Source organism: Microdochium trichocladiopsis, assembly GCF_020744255.1.
Source record: "Microdochium trichocladiopsis strain MPI-CAGE-CH-0230 chromosome Unknown B0I36scaffold_5, whole genome shotgun sequence".
Taxonomy (NCBI): domain Eukaryota; kingdom Fungi; phylum Ascomycota; class Sordariomycetes; order Xylariales; family Microdochiaceae; genus Microdochium; species Microdochium trichocladiopsis.
In genome coordinates this window covers 67,199-93,297 of record NW_025763548.1, presented here as the reverse complement: position 1 = coordinate 93,297, position 26,099 = coordinate 67,199, and the positions used below count along the sequence as shown (strand labels likewise).

At 54.3% G+C, this 26,099-nt stretch overlaps 9 protein-coding genes across 9 annotated transcripts; 6 read left to right on the top strand and 3 right to left on the bottom strand.

Annotated features, from left to right (window-relative positions):
- Positions 1–385: 385 nt before the first annotated feature.
- B0I36DRAFT_348781 (uncharacterized protein) lies at positions 386–1,299 on the top strand (the record flags this gene model as incomplete). Its single annotated transcript, XM_046156722.1, has 2 exons — positions 386–913; positions 1,081–1,299. The coding sequence occupies 2 exons, from the start codon at positions 386–388 to the stop codon at positions 1,297–1,299; spliced, it is 747 nt and encodes a 248-aa protein (XP_046012247.1).
- Positions 1,300–3,725: 2,426 nt separating this feature from the next.
- On the top strand, positions 3,726–4,139 carry B0I36DRAFT_216539 (uncharacterized protein; the record flags this gene model as incomplete). The annotated part of the gene is made up of 1 exon (XM_046148973.1): positions 3,726–4,139. A coding segment is annotated over one exon (414 nt), but the record flags the coding sequence as incomplete, so codon positions are not given.
- Positions 4,140–5,063: 924 nt separating this feature from the next.
- B0I36DRAFT_322058 (uncharacterized protein) lies at positions 5,064–5,982 on the top strand. Its single transcript, XM_046153802.1, has one exon. It carries the CDS (start codon positions 5,159–5,161, stop codon positions 5,693–5,695), a length of 537 nt encoding a protein of 178 aa, XP_046012245.1. The 5' UTR covers positions 5,064–5,158; the 3' UTR covers positions 5,696–5,982.
- Positions 5,983–7,175: 1,193 nt separating this feature from the next.
- Positions 7,176–7,959, top strand: B0I36DRAFT_322057 (uncharacterized protein; the record flags this gene model as incomplete). Its single annotated transcript, XM_046153801.1, has 1 exon — positions 7,176–7,959. A coding segment is annotated over one exon (748 nt), but the record flags the coding sequence as incomplete, so codon positions are not given.
- Positions 7,960–8,978: 1,019 nt separating this feature from the next.
- Positions 8,979–10,272, top strand: B0I36DRAFT_322055 (uncharacterized protein). Its single transcript, XM_046153800.1, has one exon. It carries the CDS (start codon positions 9,179–9,181, stop codon positions 10,220–10,222), a length of 1,044 nt encoding a protein of 347 aa, XP_046012243.1. The 5' UTR covers positions 8,979–9,178; the 3' UTR covers positions 10,223–10,272.
- Positions 10,273–10,416: 144 nt separating this feature from the next.
- Positions 10,417–11,802, bottom strand: B0I36DRAFT_373828 (beta-lactamase-like protein; the record flags this gene model as incomplete). The annotated part of the gene is made up of 3 exons (XM_046160230.1): positions 10,417–10,447; positions 10,799–11,216; positions 11,307–11,802. 3 exons carry the CDS (start codon positions 11,800–11,802, stop codon positions 10,417–10,419), a joined length of 945 nt encoding a protein of 314 aa, XP_046012242.1.
- A 969-nt stretch (positions 11,803–12,771) lies between these two features.
- Positions 12,772–13,627, bottom strand: B0I36DRAFT_348777 (uncharacterized protein; the record flags this gene model as incomplete). The annotated part of the gene is made up of 4 exons (XM_046156721.1): positions 12,772–12,966; positions 13,077–13,259; positions 13,321–13,425; positions 13,487–13,627. 4 exons carry the CDS (start codon positions 13,625–13,627, stop codon positions 12,772–12,774), a joined length of 624 nt encoding a protein of 207 aa, XP_046012241.1.
- Positions 13,628–15,254: 1,627 nt separating this feature from the next.
- On the top strand, positions 15,255–17,110 carry B0I36DRAFT_242068 (fibronectin type III domain-containing protein; the record flags this gene model as incomplete). Its single annotated transcript, XM_046149876.1, has 3 exons — positions 15,255–15,606; positions 15,686–16,049; positions 16,144–17,110. Coding segments are annotated over 3 exons (1,683 nt in total), but the record flags the coding sequence as incomplete, so codon positions are not given.
- A 4,826-nt stretch (positions 17,111–21,936) lies between these two features.
- B0I36DRAFT_266963 (multicopper oxidase-domain-containing protein) lies at positions 21,937–24,385 on the bottom strand. The gene is made up of 9 exons (XM_046151222.1): positions 24,253–24,385; positions 24,145–24,197; positions 23,722–24,076; positions 23,207–23,493; positions 23,015–23,155; positions 22,600–22,947; positions 22,365–22,534; positions 22,240–22,300; positions 21,937–22,181 (listed from the first exon to the last, which is right to left on the bottom strand). Exons 2-9 carry the CDS (start codon positions 24,169–24,171, stop codon positions 22,014–22,016), a joined length of 1,557 nt encoding a protein of 518 aa, XP_046012239.1. The 5' UTR covers positions 24,172–24,197; positions 24,253–24,385; the 3' UTR covers positions 21,937–22,013.
- Positions 24,386–26,099: the final 1,714 nt, after the last annotated feature.

The following is a 26,099-nucleotide window of genomic DNA, read 5'->3' as shown; positions in this document are numbered from 1 at the left end:
GTCCGGTCTCGTCTGGGCGCCAATGGACGCCTGCTAAGAATCAGCCTCAGGGCAGCAGAGCCAGGGACAGGAGCGCCCGGATCGAGACCGATTGGCGAGCTCCTCGTCTGGTCAGCTAGCTGATGATACAGAGTGGGCGCCACAGGAGCCACCTGACCGTACGAATGGAGCCCCCTGGGTGCTTGGCTTGGAGCACGATGCGCTCGCCTGTGATTGTCCACTGCGGAAGCCCGCCGCGGAATGCTCAGCCTCAGGCGAGCAGTCCCTCTTCTGATGCCACAGCTTGCCAGACCAAGTAGCCTTCCTAATGCAGGCAGAGCAGAGCCAAGATGCCTCGTTGATTGAATGGTGCTAAGGCGTCACGGCGTCCGGGGGAACTCAGGGGATGGCGAGCGGCCTGGCTTATGGTGTGGTTGGAGTCGAGGGCCATCCTGTATGTTGTCGGCATGCAAGTTCCTTCCATTCTTCGCCCACAGCCGCTTCCAAGGAAGCCGGCTCCTGTCCACCAGGTTCGCAAGTCAAGCAGGGGTCGCGATCCCTGCGCCGATCCAATGTCGGGCATAACGCCCTGCACGCTCGATTCGGTTTGTGCTGCATCGAGCCCACGAAACTCGCCTCATTCACTCACGCCGAGCGCTTGACGCAAGCGCCACGGCCCATGGCCCCTGAAAGTCAGGAGCCACTCAGCCTCGCCAGGCTAATGCCCACGGCGATGCTGGCCTCGACAACCAGCGCATGCGGGACCTGCTTGTCCGTGCGTAAAGAGCACTGTGCATCAGTCCAAGTACCCCATGACGCAACCGACATCGCCATTCTAGACACGTGGCAAGGTACCATCGCAGTCAGTCTACTTCAAAGCAGGGGCAGATCTAGCGTTGTGATCCCTCGCGTGTTATTCCTCGCGTGGCTGCAGGTAACCCACGCCAAGCCCCCCCCCCCCCCCCCCTTTCCCCTAAGCTCGCATCCATGTGATAATCTTGGTATCGCATTTCATTCCCCCGCCTCTCGGGTTGGTTGCCGGTTGAGGCGGCGACCCACCCACGCGGCCCAGGTAGGTGGTGGTTATTGACTCGAGTGCAGCCCGTGTTTATGAAAGACCCCAGACATCCCGAGCTGCCGACAGAACAGATCACTGCAGTTGAACGTGCTCAAAAGTGGGAGCTTGAGAGGCACTTTCCGTCCCTGCCACGAGACGAGACTGTCTCACAAAGCATTGAATTCAAGCCCGGCACATCGCAGCTCTGCTCTCTCTCCACTAGCCCCGTCGGAGATGAGCCCGGCTGGGAGTTGGTTGCCTAGCATCCAGCTATGTCGCCTCCGGTGGAGATTCCATTCTGCAGGTCGACAAAGTAGGTGGTTGTCGTATTATGCCACTCGTCCAATATCGTGCCCAGACCACATGTAATGTCCTCGAGGCCAATCGTTGGCCCAACGTTGCGGCCCTAGTACAAGAATGGTGCCTCAGATTCTTCGTTCCTGGCCCGGTCGTGCCTAGATAAGTTGCAAGAAACTTCGCTCACATACAGAAGAGAAGCCTGGTTTTCTTCAAAATCAGTGAGCGGACACGTTTTGCAACCCGCCTCGCCTGCGACCTGATGGTCCAGTCGTCGTACGAGGTAGGGAGCAGTAATACACATGGAGGCCAGGGGGGGACTCCTGCTCACGTCTCAGGGGCAGGCCGTCCACGCAGGTAGGCAGTCGGGTGATTCGATGATAAGAATCGCTGGGTCAGAACGCCAAGACGTCAACCGTGCCAAAACAGTTATAGCGCAGTACAGGATGCCAAGACAGGTGGGCAGGGATGATCCTCGGCCATGCAGCTGGGTTGTCGCTAGGACAGTTCCAGCGATTGAGTCCCAATAGAAAGTCTATACCTAGAAAACTAAGGACCCTAATTATTATTCATAGGCAGTTTGTGTCCAGTTAGCGCAATTCTGCCATAGAATAGGGGGTGGGCGCGCTCGGGCCACTGCATTTATTCTAAACGTTTGAGACCTAGACTTCGGATGTGGCGCCCAAGTGGTACACCAACAAGATCACGTTCATCAACACCTTCCACGCCGCCACCGGTGATGGTGCTCCTGGCTTTGACCCTGCCATCGGCGGCTCAATCTTTGTGTCCATGCGCTTCTCAGCTCGCTGAAGTGCATGCAAGTGTCGTGGACTGGCTTGTTTGAAGCCGCTGCGCCACAACAAGGTCGATCGGGCGACTCATCTTCACTATTTTTTCACCATTTCTCTCTTGCCATTTTCCTATCTGCAGGCTTGAGGTCGTCTACGCTTGGAAACTCGACGTCGAACTAGCGACAAATACCTCGGCATCGGTAGCCCGTCATCTACGGCCTCCTTGTCTCACTGCCGATTTAGCTTCACGGGAAGCCCTCTGGATGTAAATACATAGCCCAGTGCGCATAGCTGTAACACTCATTTCATATAGGCCAAACTCACCAATACATTGCTTGTCACGTAGCTTCTACTGATAGCCTTTGAGATACAAAACCATGCAGTGATCGTGAAAATTTGCTCATTACAACGAGTCATAGTTGGCCAAGAGGATTGTCCACAGAGGCTCGACTGTCGGAATGGTGCGGCCTTGTAGTACAGAATTGCCGGCTTGGCACAGTCTAATGGTTCATAGTTCTACCCCATCCGGCTATCCACCAAACTTATCGAACGCCATCAAACCCCAGGTTCGCCTCTACGGTCGCAGGGGCTATTGAAATCGGCGCTTTTAGGGACCCTGCGTAGCTGGGTGGAGGAGATGTCCGCCAAGGCACCCAGGAAGACGCTTGCACATCTCCACCACAAGATGTCACGCACTGATCTTGCAGCATATGACATCGTCCAAGCATATTGTCTCATGTCCTACAGGTGCTGACCAGCCCCGAGCCACTGCGAGCCCCTAGAGGCGCCACAGGGATCTCATAGGGTCGTTGGAAGACACTGACCTGTCGCGGCGACGGTCGTTTCTAGTGTATATATGGACGGTCTCGCGCTGGCAGCTGCCCATTACAGCAAAGCCTACGTCTGGGTCGTGGATGCTGATTGCAGCAGGTCATGGGAGTGGCGGGTGGCACGGAATCCGCGGCACAACTCGACGCTGACATTGAGGCGTGCTCGGCCATTATGTGCAACGAGGCTGAAACCAACTCGATCGATCCAAGACCACACATAGCCTGCCGGAGATTGCGTGGCAGCAACTTGGCTCACGTTTAATTTCGCGGTTGTGGCCAGTGCAGCGCTCGTTCATTCTTTTCGACAAACATATGCCTTGACTGGGAGTGTATGCTGATTGTGTCAACGTGGGCGGCCATGGTGCGCCTTGACTGCGGCTGTGCAATGTACCTGGAGCAGTGGCGCAAATGCGGTCTTGGTCGCGTGACGACTGCGCCTCAAATCTCCGCATCTGTGTGTTTCCGTTCATTCCGCGCATCTCCACATTAGACCCTCCGTTCATCGTGAGGTTGTCCTGGCAGGCTGGATTTGGCCTGTTCCGCCCAAGCACATTTTGGTAGGTTCACTAGCAGTTACTGCATGACCTCTGAAGCCGCCAGTGCAGGAAGTCCAGCTATAACAGGCCCGTAGTTCGTGGGCAAGTACCTCATTCACATCACGATCCTGGCCATCACGAAGCAAGGGGCTGTTCAAGACTTTACAGAGCAGCAGGAACGCCAGAAGCAACCCATTTCCCTACGATGAGACTCCTCAGCCTCGAAGCCGGCGAGCTGAAGTTGACCAACTTCGCTGGCCAGACAGTGCCCCCTTATGCCATCCTGTCGCACAGATGGACAGGCGAGGAGATTCTGTTCGAGGATACTATTTGGAACGAATTCGACAAGACCTCAGCTGGATGGCGAAAGATCGAATTCTGCGCCAAGCAGGCGGCATTGGATGGCCTAAAGTACTTCTGGTGCGACACCTGCTGCATCGACAAATGGAACAAGGCCGAGGTTGCTAGGACAATCAACTCGATGTTCGACTACTCTCGCGATGCAGCGAAATGCTACGTCTACCTACAGTGCGATCAAACACGCAGCGTAGAAACTACCGAACAATCAGCAGTCTTTAATGAGGAGCAGCTCCGGCAGAATGAATGGTTTAAGAGAGGATGGACGCTCCAGGAATCATTGCTTCCGGCGCCCGATCGCGCTGTCTTTGTCATCGGGTCCTTCCACGTTGCCGGCTTCAATCCACACACGTTCACCCCAATTAACACGCCCGACTTTGCAATAACGGAGATGGTCCGGCTGAGCGATAGGGCGGACGATCAAATCACGTCCGTCCAGGCTCATACCAAGGACCTCGCTAATCACCCGTCCTATTGCCAGAACACGAAGTTGGCGGCGCGGGGAGAGCAACTCGCCAACCAACTTCGAGCTTACAATGGCGGGCTAGTCGATAGCATTCCAGCCCACGGCCGCGCAACATATCAGATGTGGCAGCTCCTTCTGGCAACGGCCCATCGCGAATGCCAAGACCCGCGCGACAAGGTTTTTGCCTTGCTGTCCCTGCTCGAGCCGCTCCCCAATGGCGGCGACGAGGGTGACAGAAACGATTTCGTGGCCGAAACGCGGGCTGCGCGGGCAAGTCTTCTCGACATCGACTACACCAAGCCCGTGGAGCTCGTGGTCCGCGACGCCCTCTACTACGCCCACAACTTCGAGTGCAGGGCCAGGCTACAATTGATCCTCAACTTGTATCTGCCTCGCCGAGAGGCCTTGGCTCCACCATTGTTAGCGGGAGACTACCCTACCTGGCTTCCCGACGTGACACCGCCCAACATCTGACCGGGCGCTCACAGTGTCGTGCCGCTCTTTCATTGGAAAGAGCAGCTTGAGCTAGAATGGCTCCCCAGAGACGCCAGCCGAGGCTTGGTAGATCGACTCCGGTTTTCAGCCAAGCCTGTCGGCCTGGTCGTCCGTGCGATCCCCTTCCCCGAGGAGACACACGCCATCATCGACGCCATGACCATACTCTTCACGCGGTAATGCTGCGGGATCCCGATGTCAAGGAACAGCTCGGTCCTGACGAGCTGCACGCCTTGTATGCCGATGCGCTGGATAGTTCTCCTATAGAGGACCCTGTCGAGAAGCGCCACGACGCGCCCCTCAACACGGCGTGCCGCGAGTTTGTGGCCGGGACAGAAAAGCCGAGCGGGATGTTCTCGCGCCTCTCCTGGGCCGTGCTGACAGGGACAGACCTCATCCAGGCTAGTATCACGGCGCTTTACAGCGGCCTCGCCTTCTGGATCTTGCTGCAGTACTGCCTCCGTACCTGGCCCGAGGGGCACGAGAATGTCGCGTACGAGCAACGGAACTTTGAATGGTGGATTGTCGACCAGGTTGTGCGACATATACGCGGGCGGGCAATCGTGCTGCTCGACTCGGGCCGCTTTGGCCTCTGTAGTAATGCAGTCCAGGTAGACGACGAGGTCGTGCTCTCAGACTGTCTAAAGGACAGTCTGCTACTACGGCGCCGGCACCGGCGGCCGGAAGAGGCTGCGGGTAGACATGTAGGAAATCAGCAAGCTCAGGATCCTCATATCGGCGAGACCGAAGCGGGTTATAACGCGCCGCCTACGCACTGGTTCGTTGGCCACCTATTTATCGACGGACTGGGCTTTGGGGTTAATCTGGACGAGGTATGGGTCAGGACAATTAGTAGAAAACCTAACCAAGTTATCATTATGGGTTAGAGAGTTAGTCCCTGGTAATGAGCCGGGGTAAGGTGAGATTCTTTCTGATTATGGGAAGAATAACCACCTAAAGACTAAAGAGGGCTCATCGCCTATTAGGTGTGGTAGTGTTACTAGTGACGATCCTTGTAACACATCAACATGCTTGTTCATTCAGGCATAGCTACTCCGCCGCATGGGCAAGCATACATCATTCAAGAAGCTTACGCACCGTATGGCAGTGGTACAAACCTGGATGACGAAGCGGGCGCGGTCTCCATGCATGCCAATATTGTATCTTTGTTCGAGACCAAGAAAAGAATCATGCATAAGCTGCAATCATACTGTATATGCAAGCCGGGAGAGACTGGTCTTTTTGAACTGAATTGTACGGTACAACTAAGGCGAGGAAGAAACAGCCATTTATCAGTAGCAAGAGTTGCATGTGATGCTGTGATCCCCTTTTGGGGGGTACTTATTATGTGACAGTCTGCAAGGTATGCGTCATAATGCGCCACAGCATATTGGTCCGTGCGGAAAGCGAACACATTTTGTGGCAACTGCTATACCGGCAACATGCGAACGTAGTCGCAAAAACGGCTCACATGTAACTTTACGTACGAAAGAATGCCTCCAAAAGTAGAACTTCACGATCCCACACTGGCGACGACGCCGGCGGCATCTGTGCCCTCCTCGCCGATGGTCTACCGGCCGGAGCATTCATACAGGAGCTCTCCGGTACATAGTCGTCTAGGTCGCCCTTTGGTCCTGCATGGGGAAAATGGAGTCCTGCTTGCAGGCAGGGGTCTGCTCACGATTTGGAGACCCTGAGACTTCCCAATGAGGGACTTGATGGAAGCACATTGTGTTTTCCCTGATCGTAAAGATTGTCTTGAGAGCACACGAGGCCTACTCTTCATGTTCTGAGCGTGCCGATGGCAGGCACGAGCACTTCACAAATCTGTGCCCCTTCCCTCTCTACCAAGTGCCGAATGTGGGGCTCCACCTCTGGGGCGATTGCTCCCTGAGGCACCAATGCCTCGCGCTAGCTCTGGAGAAGCGGCTGCCCCGTCACATTGGCTTTCACTTCTACACCACCATCACCACCAATGTGATACTTTGGACAGCACGAGCCACCCCGCGATGAACGACAGATCAAGACCCAGCCCCGCCACCAAAGCCTGCCTGGCATGCCGGGAGAAACATCTGAAATGCGGCGGCCAGTCGCCAGTGTGCCAGCGATGTCGGGACGGGGCCCTCATCTGCACATACGTCGAGTCACGACGAGGACGTCGTGTTGCCCCAACACGACCGGCCGCAGCAACGATCACGCCCACTGTCACAGCACAGTCTCCGTTCCCAGTAGGCTTTGACCTCTCGGGCCAGCTCGATCTCAGGGGACAAGCCCTGACGGTCCCTGGCGCCATAATGCCGCAGGCAGCCAGACCGCAACAGCCAGCGGTCGCCAGCAACAGGGATACAGCGTCGACCGAGGAACGCAAGCTGATCGGGCTGTACTACCGCCTGATCCACCCGGCTCATCCGTTCCTCCTTCCTCAGACCAGATACAACCAGGACGAGGGCGTCTTCCCACGGCATCTCAAGCACGCCATGTGCTTCATCGCCAGTCACCACGCGACTGTGAGCGCCACCGAGAAGCAGCGATTCAGTGATGCGAGCAACGCCATCTTTGCGCCAGATATTCCCCATGACGCCTACAAGGTCCAGACCTTCGTTTTGCTAACTCTCGCCGCGTATGCCCGTTTCGAGCGAGAGCAAGGAGTCCAGGCGCTCAACGCTGCCATCAGTACTGCCTATGAGATTGGCCTCGACTCCGACACTTATGGCCAGGATCATGACCCGTTACTCCGTGAGAGCTGGCGAAGGACCTGGTGGGAGCTGTACACGGTGACGGGCCTCATTTCGCTCGTCAGCGGCACTCATGCGCGACTAAGTCTGCCAGAACGCAGAGAGTTACCGGGCGACTGCAACGCCTACAACGCATCAACGCCGTCGTCCACACCTCACATGGATGTTCGTGATATGAGGCGGCGCTTCCGAGCCGAGGAAGCTGCGACTTGTTCCTCTTTTGCATACAAGGTCGAGGCTATGCGAATTCTGTCAATGGTACTGGACACTCCTATTCAACGGCAAAACGACAGTTCTTCAGCAGGGTCGCAGGCTGCTGAAGCAGCTGTTGCAAGTTTCCTCTTGTCACTTCCAGACGATAAGCGTGAGGCACTCAAGGCGGACGGCGAGGTCGACGAGGTGATGAGCTGCGCTCTCATGATCATCCATCTTGCCAGCATCTGCGTCCATCTGCCACTTTCACCGCTTGCGTACGCAGGTGACTTTCGGACAGTCTGTGGCAACCATCTCGGCCAGGCCGCCACTGTGTCGCCCAAATCACACCAGGTTGCGGCAATCAAGTCGGCAAACGCAATTGCGCGACTCTTGACAGTCCACGGTGGCAACCTCGCCACTTTGTCGCCATGTTTCTGCTGCGCCCTGGCTTTCTCGTCTGCCGTTCTGCTTGCAGCGTACTCACTTGACGAAAAAGGTGAAAGGCCACCAGTCCTGGAGGAGAACCTCAACCTGGAGCTGAGCGCTCTCAGATTACTCGGACAGATCTGGCCCGTTGCGGTTGTGATCCGAGGTCAGATCGCGCAATTCGCCAGAGATGTTATCGGCACTTCTCAGGACAAAGACGCAACTAGTACTGGCAGCCTCGAGCAACTTACACCGCCCTTAGACGATCAGTGGCTTCGGGATCTACTTGGGGATGTCGACATGCTGCCAGACACGCCGGGCTTCGACAGTGTTATGCCATGAGTCTCGCCACTACGAATCATTGCACCCTGTCCATTCGGAATCAGACGTGAGTGGACGGACCAGCGTCCGCCTCAGTTTGCCAGAGAAATGTGAGCAACATGTCATGACTCAACCTCAGAAAGAACTAGCGTCGGAGGCAAGCAGAAGAGGGGCCGTTGCCAGCACCATCCGGGCTAAGTTGGGCGACGAATGAAGCAGACAGCGACATCTGTCGCACGCAAAGCAGAAACTCGTACTGAAGGGGCTCTGACATGGGTCATAGCGCTGACTAACACTGACAGCCCTCAGCGGCGCATTTGACAGGGCCGATAGCTTCGCTCCGCACTGGACGGCGCCGGACTCCGGGGACCCACTTCGGTGAATCGGCGACTTCGGCACTCGCGACCAGGCCTGGAAACCCACCCATCTCCGGCGCTTGATAGCGAAGAAGCGGCATCTCGAGGCAGCCAGTGACTCGTATGTCAATCGGGGGAGCCGGTCCATATGGTGGCAGAGTGCCTGGCTCTGATAAAACTGCACGACCACCCACGGTCTTGGCCATGGCTGCACCTATCATCATCCTCAAATCGCCTGCCACTCCGGATTCGCGCTGCATAATCGCCTGGATCATCATCATCTGCACTTTTCACATTATTGAGAGATTGCTTCGCTTTTAGTCCACTAGGGGCAATCATGTTACACCCCACAGCAGCAACCCTTTTATCCGGCGCCGTCTTCGGCAGCGGGCTGACTCTATCAGGCGTTGCGAGCCCACGAATCATGAAAGACCAGTTCGCGCTCCACGACTTTCATATGCTAGCAACATTCCTGACTGCCTCCGCGGCGAGCACCCTCATTATCGCGACACACAACTACGCAACTACAGACCCCAAAAAGAACATTTCAGCGAGACCACCGAAAGCGCTTGGCTGGCTTGGCAGCTTCAAGTACGACGGTAATATTATTGGTGGCGCAATGGTTGGGTTGGGAATGAGCATGACAGGTGCTTGCCCCGGCACAATCCTTGTACAAGCAGTAGCTGGCTCAGGAAAAGGCAGAGGCTTGGCGGCAAGTGCTTTTCTTGCGGGCGCTGTGTGGGCGCGCTGGGGACCCTCGGTGGTAACGGCACCACGGATTCAGGCGGAAGATTCACCACCTGCAACAGTAATGACAACAACGGGTTGGTCTGTGTCAACGGTGATTCTTTGGTACGAATTGGCCATCGCGGCTGCCATCGCTTCGATACTCGCGCTCAAGTTGCACGGGCACAGTGCCGTGATGCACCCCGTCGTAGGCGGCATGCTCATCGGCCTCGGGCAACTGGCGTCCGTCACTTTGAGCCGAAGTTCTGTCGGCGTAAGCAGCGTATACCCAGACTGCGGCAGCATGCTGTGTAACCTATACAGAACGGAGAAGGATCAGGAGAAGAGAACTCTGCTAGCGCTGCCAAACAGCCTGGTCTTTGCTTGTGGATTGATGGCAGGGTCTTGGCTCGCCTTGCGCATGTTTCCGGCAGCGCGCATCGCCATGACTGCTACTGCAATGCCTGGCACTGAGCCTTCGTTGCTGACGACGGTGGTTGGCGGATTTGTGCTCGTCTTTGGGGCTCGTTTAGCCGGTGGTTGCACGAGCGGGCATGGTATTAGTGGTATGGCCACTATGGGCTTGAGCTCATTCGTCACGGTGTTTTCAATGTTTGGCACTGCGTTATTGTCATCCTACTTTATGTCTTGGTAGTAGACTACCGAGGTCTGACGGCGCATGGAGGTCTTCCTGGCTGTTGAGGGGAAAGTATTCCCCTTGAGTTGTTGCTTGCTGAAGCTTGGTAAGAGTCAAGGAACCCGTGACATACAACCACGTTTCTAAAACTATAAGCCAACCGCCAATATTCACAACATCTTTCAGTCTTTCTTACTAGCATTGCCGTTTGTTCAGAGTCCCCTCCATGAAGCCATGGTCTCCCTTGGCGTCGGAGCGCGACTCTCGCTGAATGCCTTGTGTGCTAAATAAACTAGACCTTGAGAAGTGGAAGTACCCACGTGGCGAGTCAGACTAGGCGTCTTTGTGCACGTTGTTCGCCAGGGAAGGCCATCTGGGTGTTTCGAGCTGCATCTCATACCAAGTCGAGTCACAGCATAAATAGGTCACAAAGAACACCCACGACCTCGATTTGTTGTTAACGAAGAAGACCTGCCTTGATCGAGAATGAGTACGAAGAAAGCTATCCACGGAAGTACTACTCCCACCACCTCAAGCTACCGTCCAAGACAAACACCGGGCGTATGTACTACCCGTACTGGCGAAAGTCCTCACGCCACCATGCCTTGCGGCAATTTCACAACCTTGTCGCCGTCCTTCTCGAAGCCATGCAATCTCCCACCACATATATTGACACGCAGCGCCTGGTCAATCAATCTCGGCGCCGACAGCTTACTGTCCCGTGTAGAGCGCATCTGTGTGAAGTCCTCCCTGCCCACGCCGTCGCGCAGGTGTATGTTGTGCTGTCTGTGCTCGTCGACGGTGGCCCATGGGCGTGGCGCCCTTCCGCTGTCTTCTGGGCTATTGGACGAGGGAGGGTAGTCGTGGCCGACCCAGATCTTGGTCTCGCCGGGAAGAGAGAGGAGCTTGTTCCGGCACGAGTCGTAGATTGCGGGTGCGCTGCCTCCCGGGAAGTCGGCGCGTGCGGAGCCGACGTCGGGTTGGAAGATTGAGTCGCCCACGAAGACGTTGTCTAATAACAGGTTTTGTCAGTCCGGCATCATGTCCGGGGTTTCCCGGCGAAAAGTCAATCGCATCATGGGTTATTGGAGGGAGAACTTACTGCCAACGTGGTAGCCCATGTGGTCTGGTGTATGTCCAGGCAAGTGAACTGCGCGAGCTGAGAGGCCGCCGATGGCAAACTCCTCGTCGTCGTTCCAGAGCTTATCAAACACACCTGCATACTCTTGTTCCGACATTCCGTACTTTGCGGCAAAGGTGCTCTGGACTTGTTTGATCCGCTCTCCGACACAGATCGGCGGCTTGACTGACCCCGCTCCGTCTACAGCCTGAGGATCGGACAGTTTATTCTGCAGGTAGCTCGCGGCGGTGAGGTGGTCTGCGTGGGCGTGAGTTTCGAGGATGAGTGTGACGTTGAGATTTTTCTCGGCAATAATACTGAGTAGGGCATCGGCAGAGCGTGTGGAGATTGCTGCGGTCGTGGAGTTGTAGTCTAGGACGCTGTCGATGATTGCGGCTGAGCGGGTGCTTGGGTCTGAGACAATATACTGCCATGTGCATGTCACAGGCTCGAAGACTGCGGTAACTGATGGTTCCATATTGTTTGGCTGTATCGGTGGTGTACTTTGCTGGGTTTGTGGAAGTAGCCGGTCTTTGGGCGAGATCTAGGAAGGTGAAAATGGTTGAAGTGGCTGAATTATCTGGGGGTCGTCGCAAGTATTCTATCTCGAACAGGACGTCCTTCGGCAGCCATCTAAATACACGAGCTAATCATTGCTGTGAATGTTAGCGGCACGCGTCAGGACAGAGTTTGTAGTACAATTTTATGCGTGCCCAGGGCTTGCGTCCAAGTCGACCACCCGGGATTCTCCCATCAGTAGTCCGACGCTCATATTGCGGGGATCATATCGCCGACTTGGTTAGAGACAAGTATAATCACAACTTCAAGGCCGCACCAGATGAAAACCGGACCGCACCTATTGCTCCACGTTATTTGCTCTGCGGATGATAATCGCAAACACCAATTGCGAGTCGCTGCCGTCCGGGGACCCACTGTGGCCCAAGTTACCGGAATCCTGGGGGAACGGCCGCGTCGGGGACCCACATTGGTCAGCCGGTAACCGCGTAGAACAATTGTAATCTAGCAATCTTAGACTAGAGACCCCCAAACATGCCCGCGGGGGGGCGGGCTATGGCCAAAAAGAAACCGGACAACTTCCACCCCCAAATATCTGGGAATGATCTCAGGCGTGCCGCCAAAGCGAGTCTCGCTGGCAATACCACCGAACCTGGCAGGCGGTGAACTCCCTTCGGTCGTTGGGTGGTTGTTCCTCCCATGATCAGAGTGAATCTCACTTTGCCCCAGCTCAACACGCATCTTAGATAGCAGGATAGAGGAAGATTACCGTGCATAGCTTTGTAACACACTACGGAGTCTAAAGCGCGTGATATCATATGCTGATCCACGTCAATCGAAGCAGGCACGATCAGGGAGACGTGCCATAACGCAATCAATCAGGGACTGGTTGGAAGAGACTGGTTGGAAGAGAGAAGGCAACGAGGAATGCCTAGCATCGATTATCGTCAGGGCCATGGGTAATCATGACGTTGTAGTTGCGCACGTCGTACTGCGCACCCATGACCTCCCATCTGGTCCAGCACGTCACCTCGTTACACATGTTCACGCCCCTTTGGCAGCCACTAATGGCCAGCTCGGCCAGGTAGCCTGTCCAGTCGCAGCGATCATCGTAATGCTGATCGTTCTAAGGCGCACGGCCCATATTAGCTAGGGTGTCTGTTCGACATGGGTAGGTCGGAGCTAGGTCGGAGCCAGTTCGAAGCAAGGTTGGAGCCAGGTCGGAGCATAACTCACATCGTTACACAACCAGATTTCCGTTCCCGAGGTACAGCCCATGCGCACGCACGATCGTCCTGGACCGCCGCAAGCCGTGCCCCCCAGGCCTCGGAGACGCTGGGCTTCTGCCCATGCTACATTAGCGCCAGTTCGGCGGCCCTGACTCCCGTTCGGGCCGCCACCGTCGCATGCGAGCCGTGTCTGCAGCATTATTCGTCAATGAGTGCACCTTGTTACAAGTCAGTCCTCAGGATGAGCTTACCGGATGGCGTGCCTCTAGGTCACGTCTAGCTAGACCCTCCTTACCGTAGTCCTGCGTAGGTGCGGTAAAGTTGAGATTAAGCTTTAGAATCTCGTCAAGGATGACCTATGTTTCAATGTTGGGTACGTGAGCACTCTCAACCCCGTTTCAGAGATCTCATACTCACCTCAACTTCGCCGTGAAACGTCATGTTATCTCCGCCCGGAAAGACAGCTCCAGTCCAGCTCATGGGCGCAATGGCATATCCCTCGATAGGCGCGCTGCGAGGAATCGTCCTTGGAATGGTCAATAAAAAGTCAGAAAACATATGTCATCCCAGTCTTGTGTGAAGATTGGAGCAGAAAGATAAGAGATCAGAACAGAAACATAATGATTACCTTGGAGGAGACCGGGGCGAGGCTCGTGAGCCCTAAAAGGACAGCAGTTGAGGTCTTCATTGCGATAACGATGAAATGTAGCTGAGCAGTACAGTGTTACGGTAACAGCCTTACAACAACACGAAATCGATAATGACTTGTACGGCCGGACGGACGGACGAGGGACGAAACAGGTTAAGTATTCCAGATATTCGAACCCTGGACTATCTCCAAACTACTTCCCAAGCCGCTCACAACCCATACGTGGGACTCGAGAAGCATGATGCTAGTTAAGTGCCAGCCCACAATACATCCTCTCCATCCAAGGGGAATGCCGTCTGGTCCTATTCCTTTTAGATTACAGTAAGAATGTGAGAGATTTTGATAAGACTAAAGTTCCTCTGCGGAACAGACCTCGGTGGACGACTTGGGCTTAGCGGTCAGCTAGTGAGGTCATGTGTCAAGGCTAGAGTAGAATGCTGGGGTAGAGGTCAGGGAGTAATTCCGCCACGAGATTGCTGAGTAACCAGGGCTTAGATGGGCTTATTGGTGGGGTTTACGGCCTTTCCCACGAAACTAAGAAAAGTGATACATGCCTAGCTTGTGGTTTATTAGTCTCCTTTGCCAAGGACTCTTGGCCACGTCTGGAATTCCTCAAGTAACACCGACACCTTGCCGCACGTCCATTTAGACGGATTCATCACACTATGTACGGAAGCGGAACTCAGCATTACTTCGTGACAGGATTATTATTGGTCCCCTATACTACTCCGTATGAGTACGCCAATGAGGATGACAGCTTTCTTGCCTGCGAGGTTGACAGCACATACTAGATAGACATCAACTGGGCTATATGCATAACATTGTTTCAACGATACTACGTGGGGCCACAACTGGTCTCATGCCGCCACGTGATTGAGCAATCGTTCATCACCGTCCTAGCTCCCAACAGCGTGGTATTGACGTCTCAGGTGACACTGGATCTTGGCATGCAGGGGATATGGACATGTGCCCCGATTTGCACTTTGGGCCCGCCAATCAAGTACCTGCCTTTTGGGCAATTAAGAAGTGCTGATATAGCGGCTGGAGTTGCATCTGCACTTTTATTATTGGTTCCTTATACTACTCCGTATGAGTTCGCCAATGAGGATGACAGCTTCCTTGCTTGCGAGGCCCGTGCTACAATTACGTGGCGCTTCTCCAAGGTCCAACGCACCCGCCGAGGTCAGGCACCCAGCGCGTTGCATATGCTGAATCCGGTGTCCTGGCCTGATGCATATTGAGCTTCTGCTCTTATCATGCAGTCCTTGACACAATAGTGAAGCTTACACTCTGCTCTCATTGCATTATTATATACTGAGCCTTGACATGGGCGTACCCTGCTGCGGGGGAAATATGAGCTACCATATATACACGCACGCACATGGTACTGTGGGCGTGAGTTGTAGTGGGCGAAAGACAGCAGACGACTGCCTATAAAGGCAGCCACAAGAATGATCTCCTTGTTAGTTGGGCGCAACCACACGGCATCGGAGACGCATCATTCTACCGTCCTGCCTGGCCCTCCATCAACCAGCGATGGCACCGAGACGGAATGGGCTCCTTGCTGGGGCCACGGCGATCTTCGTCGCCATCTCGTGCTTCATACAGCCGGCCAGTGCCGTCAAGATCATGATTGTTGGGGACTCCATTACCCACGGCACTGAGGGTGATTACACCTGGCGTTATCGGCTTTGGCAACTCCTTGCAGGGCAAGGTCTCGACTTTGAATTCGTCGGACCATATATGGGCACCAAGACTCCGGCCACCTTTAGCCGCGAAGGACCTCCACGCTTCGAGGGCGAGTCTGCGCCGCCCGAGCCACTTCAAGTGACCGGATACTACGCTCTCGATATCGATCCGAGAATGCAAATGCACCATTACTCATATTGTACGTCAAACACAGCTTGGACTGTTGCGCTTGGCATTTACGCTGTCTATAATCTCACCTTGCACATACTCAATGTTAGGGGGCCGCCAGGTAGCGCAGCACATGAACACCATCTACCAGGAGGTGGCCAAATTCCAGCCCGACATATTGTTGGTGGAGCTCGGATTCAACGATCTGGGTTGGTTTGTGTCTGGCCCTGAAGGCACTCTACAGAGCATGAAGACCTTTGTTGACAACGCCCGCCGCGCCAATCCCAATATCAAATTCGCAATTGCCAACGTGCCCCAGCGCACCTTTATCGACGGCCGCAAGGACCTCCCCGTCATTACCGCTCAGTACAACGGCATGCTGGCGCGGGCGATTCCTCAGTGGAGGAACGGACAGTCACCTATCGTTTTGGTTGACTTCCGGCATGGCTATACATGTAAGTCGATGCAGAGAGTGTTGCTCCGCTCCTTTCACCCAAGCAGTAAGCAGCGGGGGCTAATTGCATGCACCCGGGACGGCTTGCATAGGCGAAATCACGGGCTGCCCGAGTAGCTACGATGGCTTGCACCCAAACGCACGAGGAGAGTACGAGATTGCACGCGTTTTTGGCGCTGCCCTGCAGAAGTTCGGGGTGGGGTCACGAGAGTTGATCATCCCGACCAACATTCCGCCGAGACGATGCGTGATCCCTGCGAACATCCGAGCTCAGAGCAGTCCAGCCGGTATTACCGTCACATGGGACACGGCATATGGCGCATTTGGGTACAAGTATCGCTCTCGCAATGTTGGCAGCGGCGACTGGGAAGAGCCCTGGTACTCATGGCCGTCTAATCAACTTGAGAGCGGCTGGGTGCTCGAAGGGCAAGAGATCGAGTACCAAGTGCGGTCCATCTGCGGCGAGAATTACTATTCCGACTGGACGGCCGTCGTGTCTGCAAGGGCCACTCCGCAGAACCAGGGCATTGCCGGACCTCCCGCCGACAGCGTCAGGATTGTGCCGACCGACGACGGCTTCACGATGAGCTGGGCCGCGCCGCCAGGTGTCGCCGTGGAACGCTATGGCCTGCTCCACTTCGACACGGACACGTACCACGCCTTCCTTAACAAGTTTGGCGTAGCGGGTACGAGCCACACAGTCAGAGGTCTGAAGCGCGGTAATCGCTACGCGGTTGCTGTCGAGGCATGGACGACAGGCGGCGTTGCCACTTTGCCCAGCGGCGCACGAGGCGTCATCCCGGGTGGTGGGAGGCCCGGCAGACCCACCAATCTGCGCATCGTGGCACGGGACGGTGTCACAGTTAGGATCAATTTTGACGCCGTTCCGGGCGCGGCTGGCTATCAACTCTACACACGCAACGTCAATCAGGCCGGATCTGTCCTCGTAGCTGACCCCTTCTCCAGGCGGAGCAACTGTTACGGCGTCACCTTCCTCTTTCCCGGCGCTTGGAACTTTGAGTACTGCCTGATGGCTTACAATGGCAATCTGGAATCTGACATGTCCTGCATCATGGGACCTAGTACCATATCATCCGGTGAGCCAGATTGCCCGCCGGATAATACGGCGCCGCCCACTCCCGGAGGTGGCATCCCCATCCCCATTCCCTACGAGCCTCCATACGATATACCCGATGGGCCAGGTGAAATGCCGACCATCAGAAACCCAGACTGGGAGGTTGAGCTGCCGCCTCGCGCACAGCCCATCACCACGCTACCGCCCGAGGCTAATTGTAATTTTGGCCTCAACAATCCCATCCCCGGCTTCTTCGCATTCCCCGCCACCGTTGGCAACACCAATGGAGGCACCCAGAATTGCCTAGCAAAGTGGAACATGGGTGTGTTCCCCACGCAAATGTCGCTGTCCATGGAGAAATACATGGTCATTCGTCTCCGCGTCGCCTATTCCGACGGCACGTACACAGAGGTCGGCTCGAACAAGTACGACTGGTACAACACCGTGCAATGGCATCCCCTGCTGAATCAGTTCAGCGAGTTCTCGCTCTGGGACGGCGGTTGGAACAATGGCATCGCCCGCGTCCGTTTCGTGATCCCCGGGAGGTGCAGGCCTGACGACTGGGAGAACAAGCAGTGCACGATGGATCTGCAGGCCACCGAAGGTTGGGCGAACAGAGGAACAAAGGTGGACGTGCCGCGCGGCAGTGGGGGCCAGGGCATGCTTCTCGGCATGATCGTCAGGGCTGGCGACGGTCTGGACGCCATCACACCCCTCTTCTCCGACTCCAAAACGGACCACGTCACGTTGCAGGACTTCAAATTCCAGCCCAGCTTTGACGAGCTCAACGCCAGGCCGTTCCCCGAACGCCAGATGACGGTCAAGGAAGTCGTTATCGACGTCTTCAATGATTGGCCGGACCGCGATTTGACCGTCAATGCCGACATCTCCATCGTGGTGGAGCATTACACAAAGGTCACCGGAGGTTGGGAGAGTGGCAAGGAGCTTGGCGGTGAGACTGGAGTCACCATCGGCGTCACTACAAAGGGCAAATTTGGTATTCCGTTCATCGGCAAAATCGAAGGCGATTTGAAGGTGGAAGGCTCGGCAAAGTTCATCGGAAAGAGCATCACCAAGGACCACAGGAGCACTGAGAATGGAGAACTAACGAGGGTAAGCCGCGCGCAAAAAACCCGCCTGCATTATTATCAACGACCGAGAATGACGGTCAGCTAAATTTGAAACCGCAGGTCATCGCAAGAACAAGAATCGAGACAACGCTGAAGCCGCGCGAGCGTGGCCGATGTCGCGCCATCATCCTCCAGAGTAACGTCGATTTAGGGTTCACGGCAACGGTATGTGTGAAGAGACGTCCCCTTTCCCCGCTCCCTCTCGCCCTGAAATGGTTCATGGACTCACCGACTCTGACCCTTGGTTCGTGCATGCCCACAGCTCGAGCACCGTTTCGCGAGCGGTAAAAGCTACACCTATCCAGTTACAGGACAGTACCAGAACGGGGCTTCTAGCCAGATCATCGCAAGGTGCGGGCCCTATTCGGGTAACGATAGCGGTAATCCCGCCTTTACCATTAATGGAAGCGGTGCCTTTTGTCCGGATGGTCGGAGGGCTGGCAATGTTGGGATATCGGATCAGGACTATGAAAGAGCGTGTGGGCTTAAAGTTTTTAACTATTATTCGGACTGATCGTACTTACCCTGACTATTATTCCCGGCTATAGTTAAGCTCACTTTCGGTTAAGTTTAGTAGGGATAGGGGGCGCGCGCTCGGGCTATTGAGGTTAACTACGTTACCCTAAACCCTCAAGGGCTAACCCCCTACCCCTAAGCTAGGGGGCCTTTTTGCTACTATATTACATATATGTAACGGCCAACTAACAGGGGACGTTTGTTTGGGCATGGAAAGGAGCATAAACAACTAGGCCATAAGATCAGGCTAGGGACAAGGGCGGATTATGTAGCAGTACCGTTATAAGTTTCTTATATTAGCAACGATAAGGGAACCGATAAGGACTAAACCGGGTACCGTATGTGACGACCCGACCAACAGGGGAACTGTTTGGGGCTGAGGTAACAAACCGGCCCAGCGCAAACAAGGCCGCAGGATCAGGCCAGGGATAAGGGCGGACTAGCGAAGGCTGGCGGGGAGCATATTATGTAAGCACCTACCTTATATCAGTAACCGATAACGGATAGTCGTACTACGATCGCTATCTGTCGGCCCTACGACGATAAGGCGTCGGTATACGATACGACGGTATCGTAGGATAACGAGCATAATAAAGGACAAAGGATATATAGAGCTAGGAGGATCTCCTTATAACGTAATCCACAAGCAAGTGAATCACACAAGCTAGTGAATCAGTCTTCGTGCACCCGTACGATAATGTATAAGAGAACTCAACCATAACGCCTTAAATCAATTCAAACTATTCGGAATCCTCTTCTTCAGAGGTAGATATAACTTTCTAACACGTACGAGCATTATGCCCGGGCTCGCCGTAGACGCTATATCGTCGCGCGTGCGTTTCGGGCCTCCTCGTACGACCACTATTCTAACTTGTTTCCGCTATTAACTGCTGCGTCGTATCGATTTAAGCCTTTAAATCCTTTACTTAATTAATCGTGAGGGACCCTTCTTTCTATAGCTGCTTTCTTTTCGTACGACGACGGCGGTTGAGGCGGTCGTTTATATCTCGAAGTTCGGCGAGCTCTTAGCGTATAAGGTCCTGCTCGTGTACTATCATTATGACTCCTTTTCTTAGCTACCGTACGCTCTTAACAATAGACGACGGTGAGCTATTCTGGTGTCGTACGATGCGATTTTCAATATACTTCGTCTGCGATTCGGTCTTAATTGGGTTGTTCGGCGTCTTTGAAACCCATAGGGGTGGTAGTCCAGCAGAGGAACCTAGCGGTGTTGTCCTGGGGCGGATGAGGGTTCTCCTGATCGGGGACAAAACAACCACCACGACCGAAGGGAGTTCACCGCTTGCCAGTTTCGGCGGTGTTTCCGGCGAGGTTCACTCTAGCCCTGGGCCAGAGTGAGGGCATTCCCAGATAAGGGGCCAAAGCAGATTTTCGACGGGGGAGCCAGCCATATCAACAACGCCCTGTTGATGCGACACTTGTGAGGGAATCTCTGATCATGGCATTGTCAGTCAATTGCGTACAAGAACGGGTGTAGAAGCGTAGGAATTCAATGGGGTGGAAAAATCAAGTCGGATTGGTGAAGCTGAGTGATGAAAATCTGGCTCCGTGCTATGAAAAACGTCACGATGGCTTTAAGCCTTAAGTAGTACTGTACAAATATGCCCCTGATTAGTCTATCCCGCACTGCCCTGACATAGTAGAAGAAAGCGAACTAACTGTGGGGATGCTGCTACGTGGTGAAGTAACGACGCCTAAGACGCCTAGGACGCCTACTATATCGGTAACGACGCCGTAAGACGTTAAGGAAATAAACTCGAGTAACTAGAGTAATAACGTACCCGATAATAATGTGGAGCTATTCGTCTTAGCTTACGCACGTAGTGAGGAATACTACTCCCCGGACGTAATGGAGAGCCAATACGACGAACCGGAAAGTAGCGAGTCAGATAACTCCGATAAAGAAAACCAGCCACTAGGAGACGACGAAGTTCCCTAGGGAATCTACGATACTAGATATAAGGTAGAAACCTCCAGCTGGAATAATACTGTCACGATCCTGCCTCCGGGGTCAACCGTCTGGCAGGGCGCTGGGGTTGCTGTTCCGCAAGATAGGTAAAGCCTGTGCAATAACAACTAACACTCTGCTGTCGTTCTCTCTCTGGGTTGTCGTTCGTGTCTCTGGGAAGAGATACCAGTCTCGGCAATTGAGTGACTAGTTCAAGTGTGGGTGAAACTGATACTTAGATTGATCGCTGAAGTACAAAGGTAGTGACTGTGTATCTAGGAGATCCTCCGCTTCTATATATCCTTTGTCCTTCACCGTGGTCATGATCCTGATCCCGATGGTCATGGCCAGGTCATGAATCTGGTCCTGATGGTCATGCATGTGCTGGTGACCATCCTTCTTGGCGTGGTGTCGGTCATGCAGATATGCATGACCGGTACGTACCTTTCTTATCGTCCCTTATCGTGCTTACATAAGAAACCTGTGACGGTACTGCCATATGATCCGCCCTTGTCCTTGGCCTGATCCTGTGGCCTAGTTGTTTGGGCCCTTCTGCGCCCGTAACAAACATCCCCTGTTGGTTGGCCGTTACAGGTGGCTCACTTGCTTGTGGATTACGTTATGGTAAACCTAATACTTAGATTGATCGCTAAAGTATAAAGGTAAGGACTGTCTATCTGGGAGATCCTCCGCAACTATATACCTTTTATCCTTCATCGTGAACTATACTGTCGTCCCTTGGAACTGTTAGTCCTATCGGTGCTCTATGTAGTTCCTACCGGGACTATGCAGTCCTATAGTTCTTGGCACAGTTCCATGGTCTTGGCATGGTCCTGTCCTGAATGACTTATCATGGTGGCTTATGTAATACTCCTTCGACCCGCGTGCATGACCTGCCCTTGTCCCTGGCCCGATCTTGCGACCTGTTGGTCGGGTCGTTACACAGCGATAGGACATTATCAATGCTACTTCTTAGGATCTACTCGCTGCTATTCGCCCATGGAGTGTATTCAGTTGGCGAAATTTCGAATGGGAGATCCCATTCCTCGTCTCGACCGCGGTCGCTTAGGCGGACTGCGCCTGGCTCTTGTCTCTCAGAGCAGCGGACCTCTTTCGGTGATCGAGTAGTCGGATACAAAAGAAAAATGCGATGATGTCGATGACTATAATAGACCAGAGTTTAGAAAAAGGAGCCAGCAGCAGCCGCCTGCCATATTTCGCGTTCCTGAAGTGGGCCTGACTTGGTACCCATCCGGGCTACAATGACTAAGAGGCTCTACAGATAGAGTAACAACTAGTACCACGGCATAATGAAGCCAACGATGACAGCAACCATTACAACAAGCCGACAACTAGTCCCCCTCAACGCCGACGCGCCGCTTCCATCAGTCGTTATATTGTACTCTCCTACCAGAGATGGAAGCTGGTCTCCACCCTCCACAAGGACCATCGCCATGCCGACCTAAGATTCATTTCAGTAAGCTGGATATGAGTTGGGGAGCGGGGGAGGGGAGGCGCACGACGATGTGCCACTGAAGGTGGCAATGGAACATCCATGCGCCGGGATTGTCGGTGACGTATCTAGGGACCAAGAGTGAGAAACAGCACATGGTATAAGTTTGGGCACCGGACAAAGGAGACATACCGGATTACGGCCCAGCCTTGTGAGGGCAGACTCGTCGTGTCGCGGTAGGGAGGATCCTGAAGGTTAATGAGGGCCTGTGGCGCATCCGTGACAGATGCGAACGGGAAGGATCCAACACCTGATCCCAGAACCCAGAATTTGTGGCCGTGGAGATGCATTGGATGACCCATCTTCCGGTTGTCAGTTTCGGTAATCCATACGTAATGGACAGCGGCACTGGCATAGGAGAACGCACCATATCCATTGACTGGTTTGAAATTCTCATGACGATGTCTATTGTGGAGTTAAGGGGCAGGTGCATGGTCGTGTTTGACTCCCAACCGTCGGAGACATCTCCATAGATGATGGGGACTTTCGGCTCCGTGAAAGGTGCTGGAGCGACCATCCATGTAACGATATCGGTCTGGCTGATAGCGAGCGAGATGGTCTGGTCTGCCGGGCCAGCTGGCGGGGAGTAATTATCTTCGAATGGAGAGAGCGCCTGAGAGCGAAGCACGGAATCGTCTGCTTTGGCTGATCCGTTGACGTAAGTCCAAGTCATTGCTGGATCTTCCATGACGTCCATCGTGGAATTGCTGCCAGACTAGTGAAACAAGTAGGAGATCAGTAAGCTACCCTGGTTAACAGCCGTCAGAGATTAGGACGCTCACGTATGTTACAATCGCTTGGCCTTCTAAGACCTGCTGCATGTCGCCGCTGGGGAAAGTGGAGAACCTGAGATAGTAATTCCCAGGGACTTGATCAAGTCGAATCATGACGGAATACCGCTGCCCAAGTTCCATGTGAAGCACCTGATAGGATGAGCAGAAGCAATATTGTGATGGGCACAAGAGGTACCTTACCTTCACCTCTTGCAGCTTGACATAAAGACCGTCCGCAGCGTAGACGAACATTATATGTGCATCTAATGAAACCCTCAACGCGCTGACCGCACCAGAATTGACCAAGTTGAGTGCCAGCCAGCCTCTCGATTGATCAGCAGGAATGGTCAACAACGACGAGGTCGTGTTGGTGCAGGTCTCTGGCGGCAGAGAGGAGATGTTGAAACCCGGCTTGAACATCATAGGCGGTATACAGCCACGGGGGCCTAGAGAGTCCATTCCTGGCATTCCTGGCATACCCGGCATCCCTGAAGAGGTTGGCGCAGAGTGGTCCATCGACATGGTAGACGATGGCAGGACCGCCGCTGAGCTCATAGGTGTCTCCATGGTCATGCTATGCATATCCTGTCGTATGACCATATCCATGCCTGGCATGCTTGACATTTCCGGCATTTCGGACCTGGTGGTCGACTGTTCGGGTGCTGCAGTAGGGTCTGTCGGCTCTATGCCGAGCCCGGGTCCGGCTTCAAGGACACTCTGGGGCAGGCAAAGCACCCTCCCCATGCCGTTAGCCAAAACAGTGTCGACACAAGACGGGAAAGCGCCGGTCTCCAAATATCGTGCAAATACGACATCGGAGAGTTCGTGTGTCCAGTCATTTAGGAGGATATTTGTCGCGTCTCGCTCGGCATCTAACAGGGTAGCGACCTGATCGCTGTTTTGAGCCAATAACGCGAACGGGCGTCGACGCGACGGTGCCGGTCGGATGAGAAGCGGGCCGCGAATGGCGTCGTTATAGTAGGCACGGAAGTGGGAATGGTACCAGAAGAACCCGTACTCGGACGCGGTCGAAAAGCGGTAGGTAAAGTTGCCCCCTGGAGGAATAGGGTCCTGAAGTCAGTCAGCAAGGCTGATTTACATCGAAGCATGGGAAGGATGTGCTCGGCGGCTGATCTGACCTGAGTGACACCTGGTACGCCGTCCATCTGCGGAGTTCCTCGCTGCAGAAGTCCTGGTGGAATTATTCTCAGTGGCTATTCTACTGTGCATTCATGGAAATGGCTCACCATGCCAGTGGATCGTGGATTCAACATCCAAATCATTCTGGACGAAAATCTCGACATCATCCCCCTCATCGACGTCAATCAAAGGTCCTGGCTGTTGACCATTTACGAGGTACACCTCACGCTCGAACCCGTCTACTCGGTAATTAGCGTCGCCGCTCCAAGTGCTTGACAATCTGTAAAGAAGTTAGGTTACGCGATGTAAATACGTGCCTGGTGAATTGGAAGCGCTGTGAAGGGTGAAATTGAACTGGCGTAGAGCAGCTCGCGAGCCCACAGCATGGAGCGCGACGACAGCAAATGCCACGAGGACTTGCGCGTGAACATACATGTTTCTGGCCTCAGTGATGATGCGACACGCTGTTGTGGCAGGATGAGGAATGCCGTAAGAACGGTGAAGGGGGAGCAAATTGATCGTATGGCAATTTTATAGCTGCCATTGGCTGACTCGCCCACGCCATTGCCCCTTCTTTGTGGAGGCAGTGCTTGTCCACTTTATACACTGCCACCCGCCTCTCGTGCCTTGCGTCCGAAATATATGAGCTGCCAGCCGATTGGTGCGTTCCCTTAGCGCGTCCTTCGGGCAATCTCTCCTTGTCCAACGAAAACCGGCTCGACGATGGTGGAATTCACGGTACAACAGGGGCGGGCCGCATGCACAGTACATTGGACGATCCCACGGATGACGACTCTTTTCTCCGAGGGCCGAGCAGACAATCCCTCACTCGATATGAACACTTTCAGGACTGTCTTGACTGTACAGAGGCTGGGGTACAAAATTTGCTCGAGATAGTCCCGGGTTCCTGAGCTCCAAGGTCTCCACGGAGGAAGTCCTGGGAGTTGTCCAGATGTTCTCACAGTCAGCATATCCCTAGTGAACCCCATCATCTTGGTGCCGTCCGGACGAAGTGACAGACCCTCTAGCCTGGATCAGACGTCCATAATTGTCACCAAGATGGGGTGCATTGTCGTGGATTGCTTGGGGTCCTCTATTCTCGAATGAATTCGTTGATATTGCCCGGTATATCCGCCACGACCATGTCGACAATGACATAGCTCCATAGCAGGCATTCGAGTGGAACTGTTTCCCACGTCAGGGGTATTGTGTCCCCTAATACCGAGTTGTCCGATTTGCGGAGCCATAGCACGATGGCGCCGAGAACGAGGGCAACCCACTGGCGACGAGCAATGTGCAAGGCAGGGAGGGGCATCGACTGGCTTTCACCGATGGCATTAACACCATCGTACCCGTCGGATTTCTGGGAGCTCGTCTTGTCAGGAGCGCTCGGGAGGTGTTGCTTGACTCTAGGGGCCATATTGTCTTTAATGGAAAGCAAGAAAAGCTGCTTTGGGATGACTGATTTGGCCTGAATCGCCGAGAAAAATGCTCGAAAGACGACATCTTGAATCTAGGGTCATGGTGCCTTTTAAGATCAACTACACAGTCCATTACATAAGACGCGGCAAGGAATCCTTCATGCGCAACATGTCCCAATCTGGAGATCGAAGGCCAAGCAAGTCCCCTTCCAAGAAGGGCTTCTCTGCGTGCAGACGCGCAGTACACCAACGGAAACCTGATCCAGCTGACGACTGTCGGACCCCAATCCAAAAAGCAACGCGTAAGCAACACTTTGAAACGAGGACTTTTTTCTTATTGAATCAAGGCGCTCAGATGCTTTGTGACTGGATTGACCCATCTGGTTAGGGCGACTGCTGGTCCCTGCACTAACGTTACCGCCAATATGGACGTGCAGGTTGGGGGTTTGGACAACGACCTGAAGCTCTGGCCACCTGAAGCCCGGCGTCGCCAGTCATCGCCACCTCCCTGGGACATCATCCAGAGTTAGCTC

Bases quoted from the DNA above. Each gene is read 5' to 3' on its own strand.
- B0I36DRAFT_322058 (XM_046153802.1), top strand. From the start codon at position 5,159: ATGTTCTCGCGCCTCTCCTGGGCCGTGCTGACAGGGACAGACCTCATC.
- B0I36DRAFT_322055 (XM_046153800.1), top strand. From the start codon at position 9,179: ATGTTACACCCCACAGCAGCAACCCTTTTATCCGGCGCCGTCTTCGGC.
- B0I36DRAFT_266963 (XM_046151222.1), bottom strand. From the start codon at position 24,171: ATGGACGGCGTACCAGGTGTCACTCAG. The intron at 24,077-24,144 runs GTCAGATCAGCC...GACTGACTTCAG, and splicing joins GCGTACCAGGTGTCACTCAG to GACCCTATTCCTCCAGGGGG. The intron at 22,535-22,599 runs GTGCGTTCTCCT...GACAACCGGAAG, and splicing joins CAAACCAGTCAATGGATATG to ATGGGTCATCCAATGCATCT.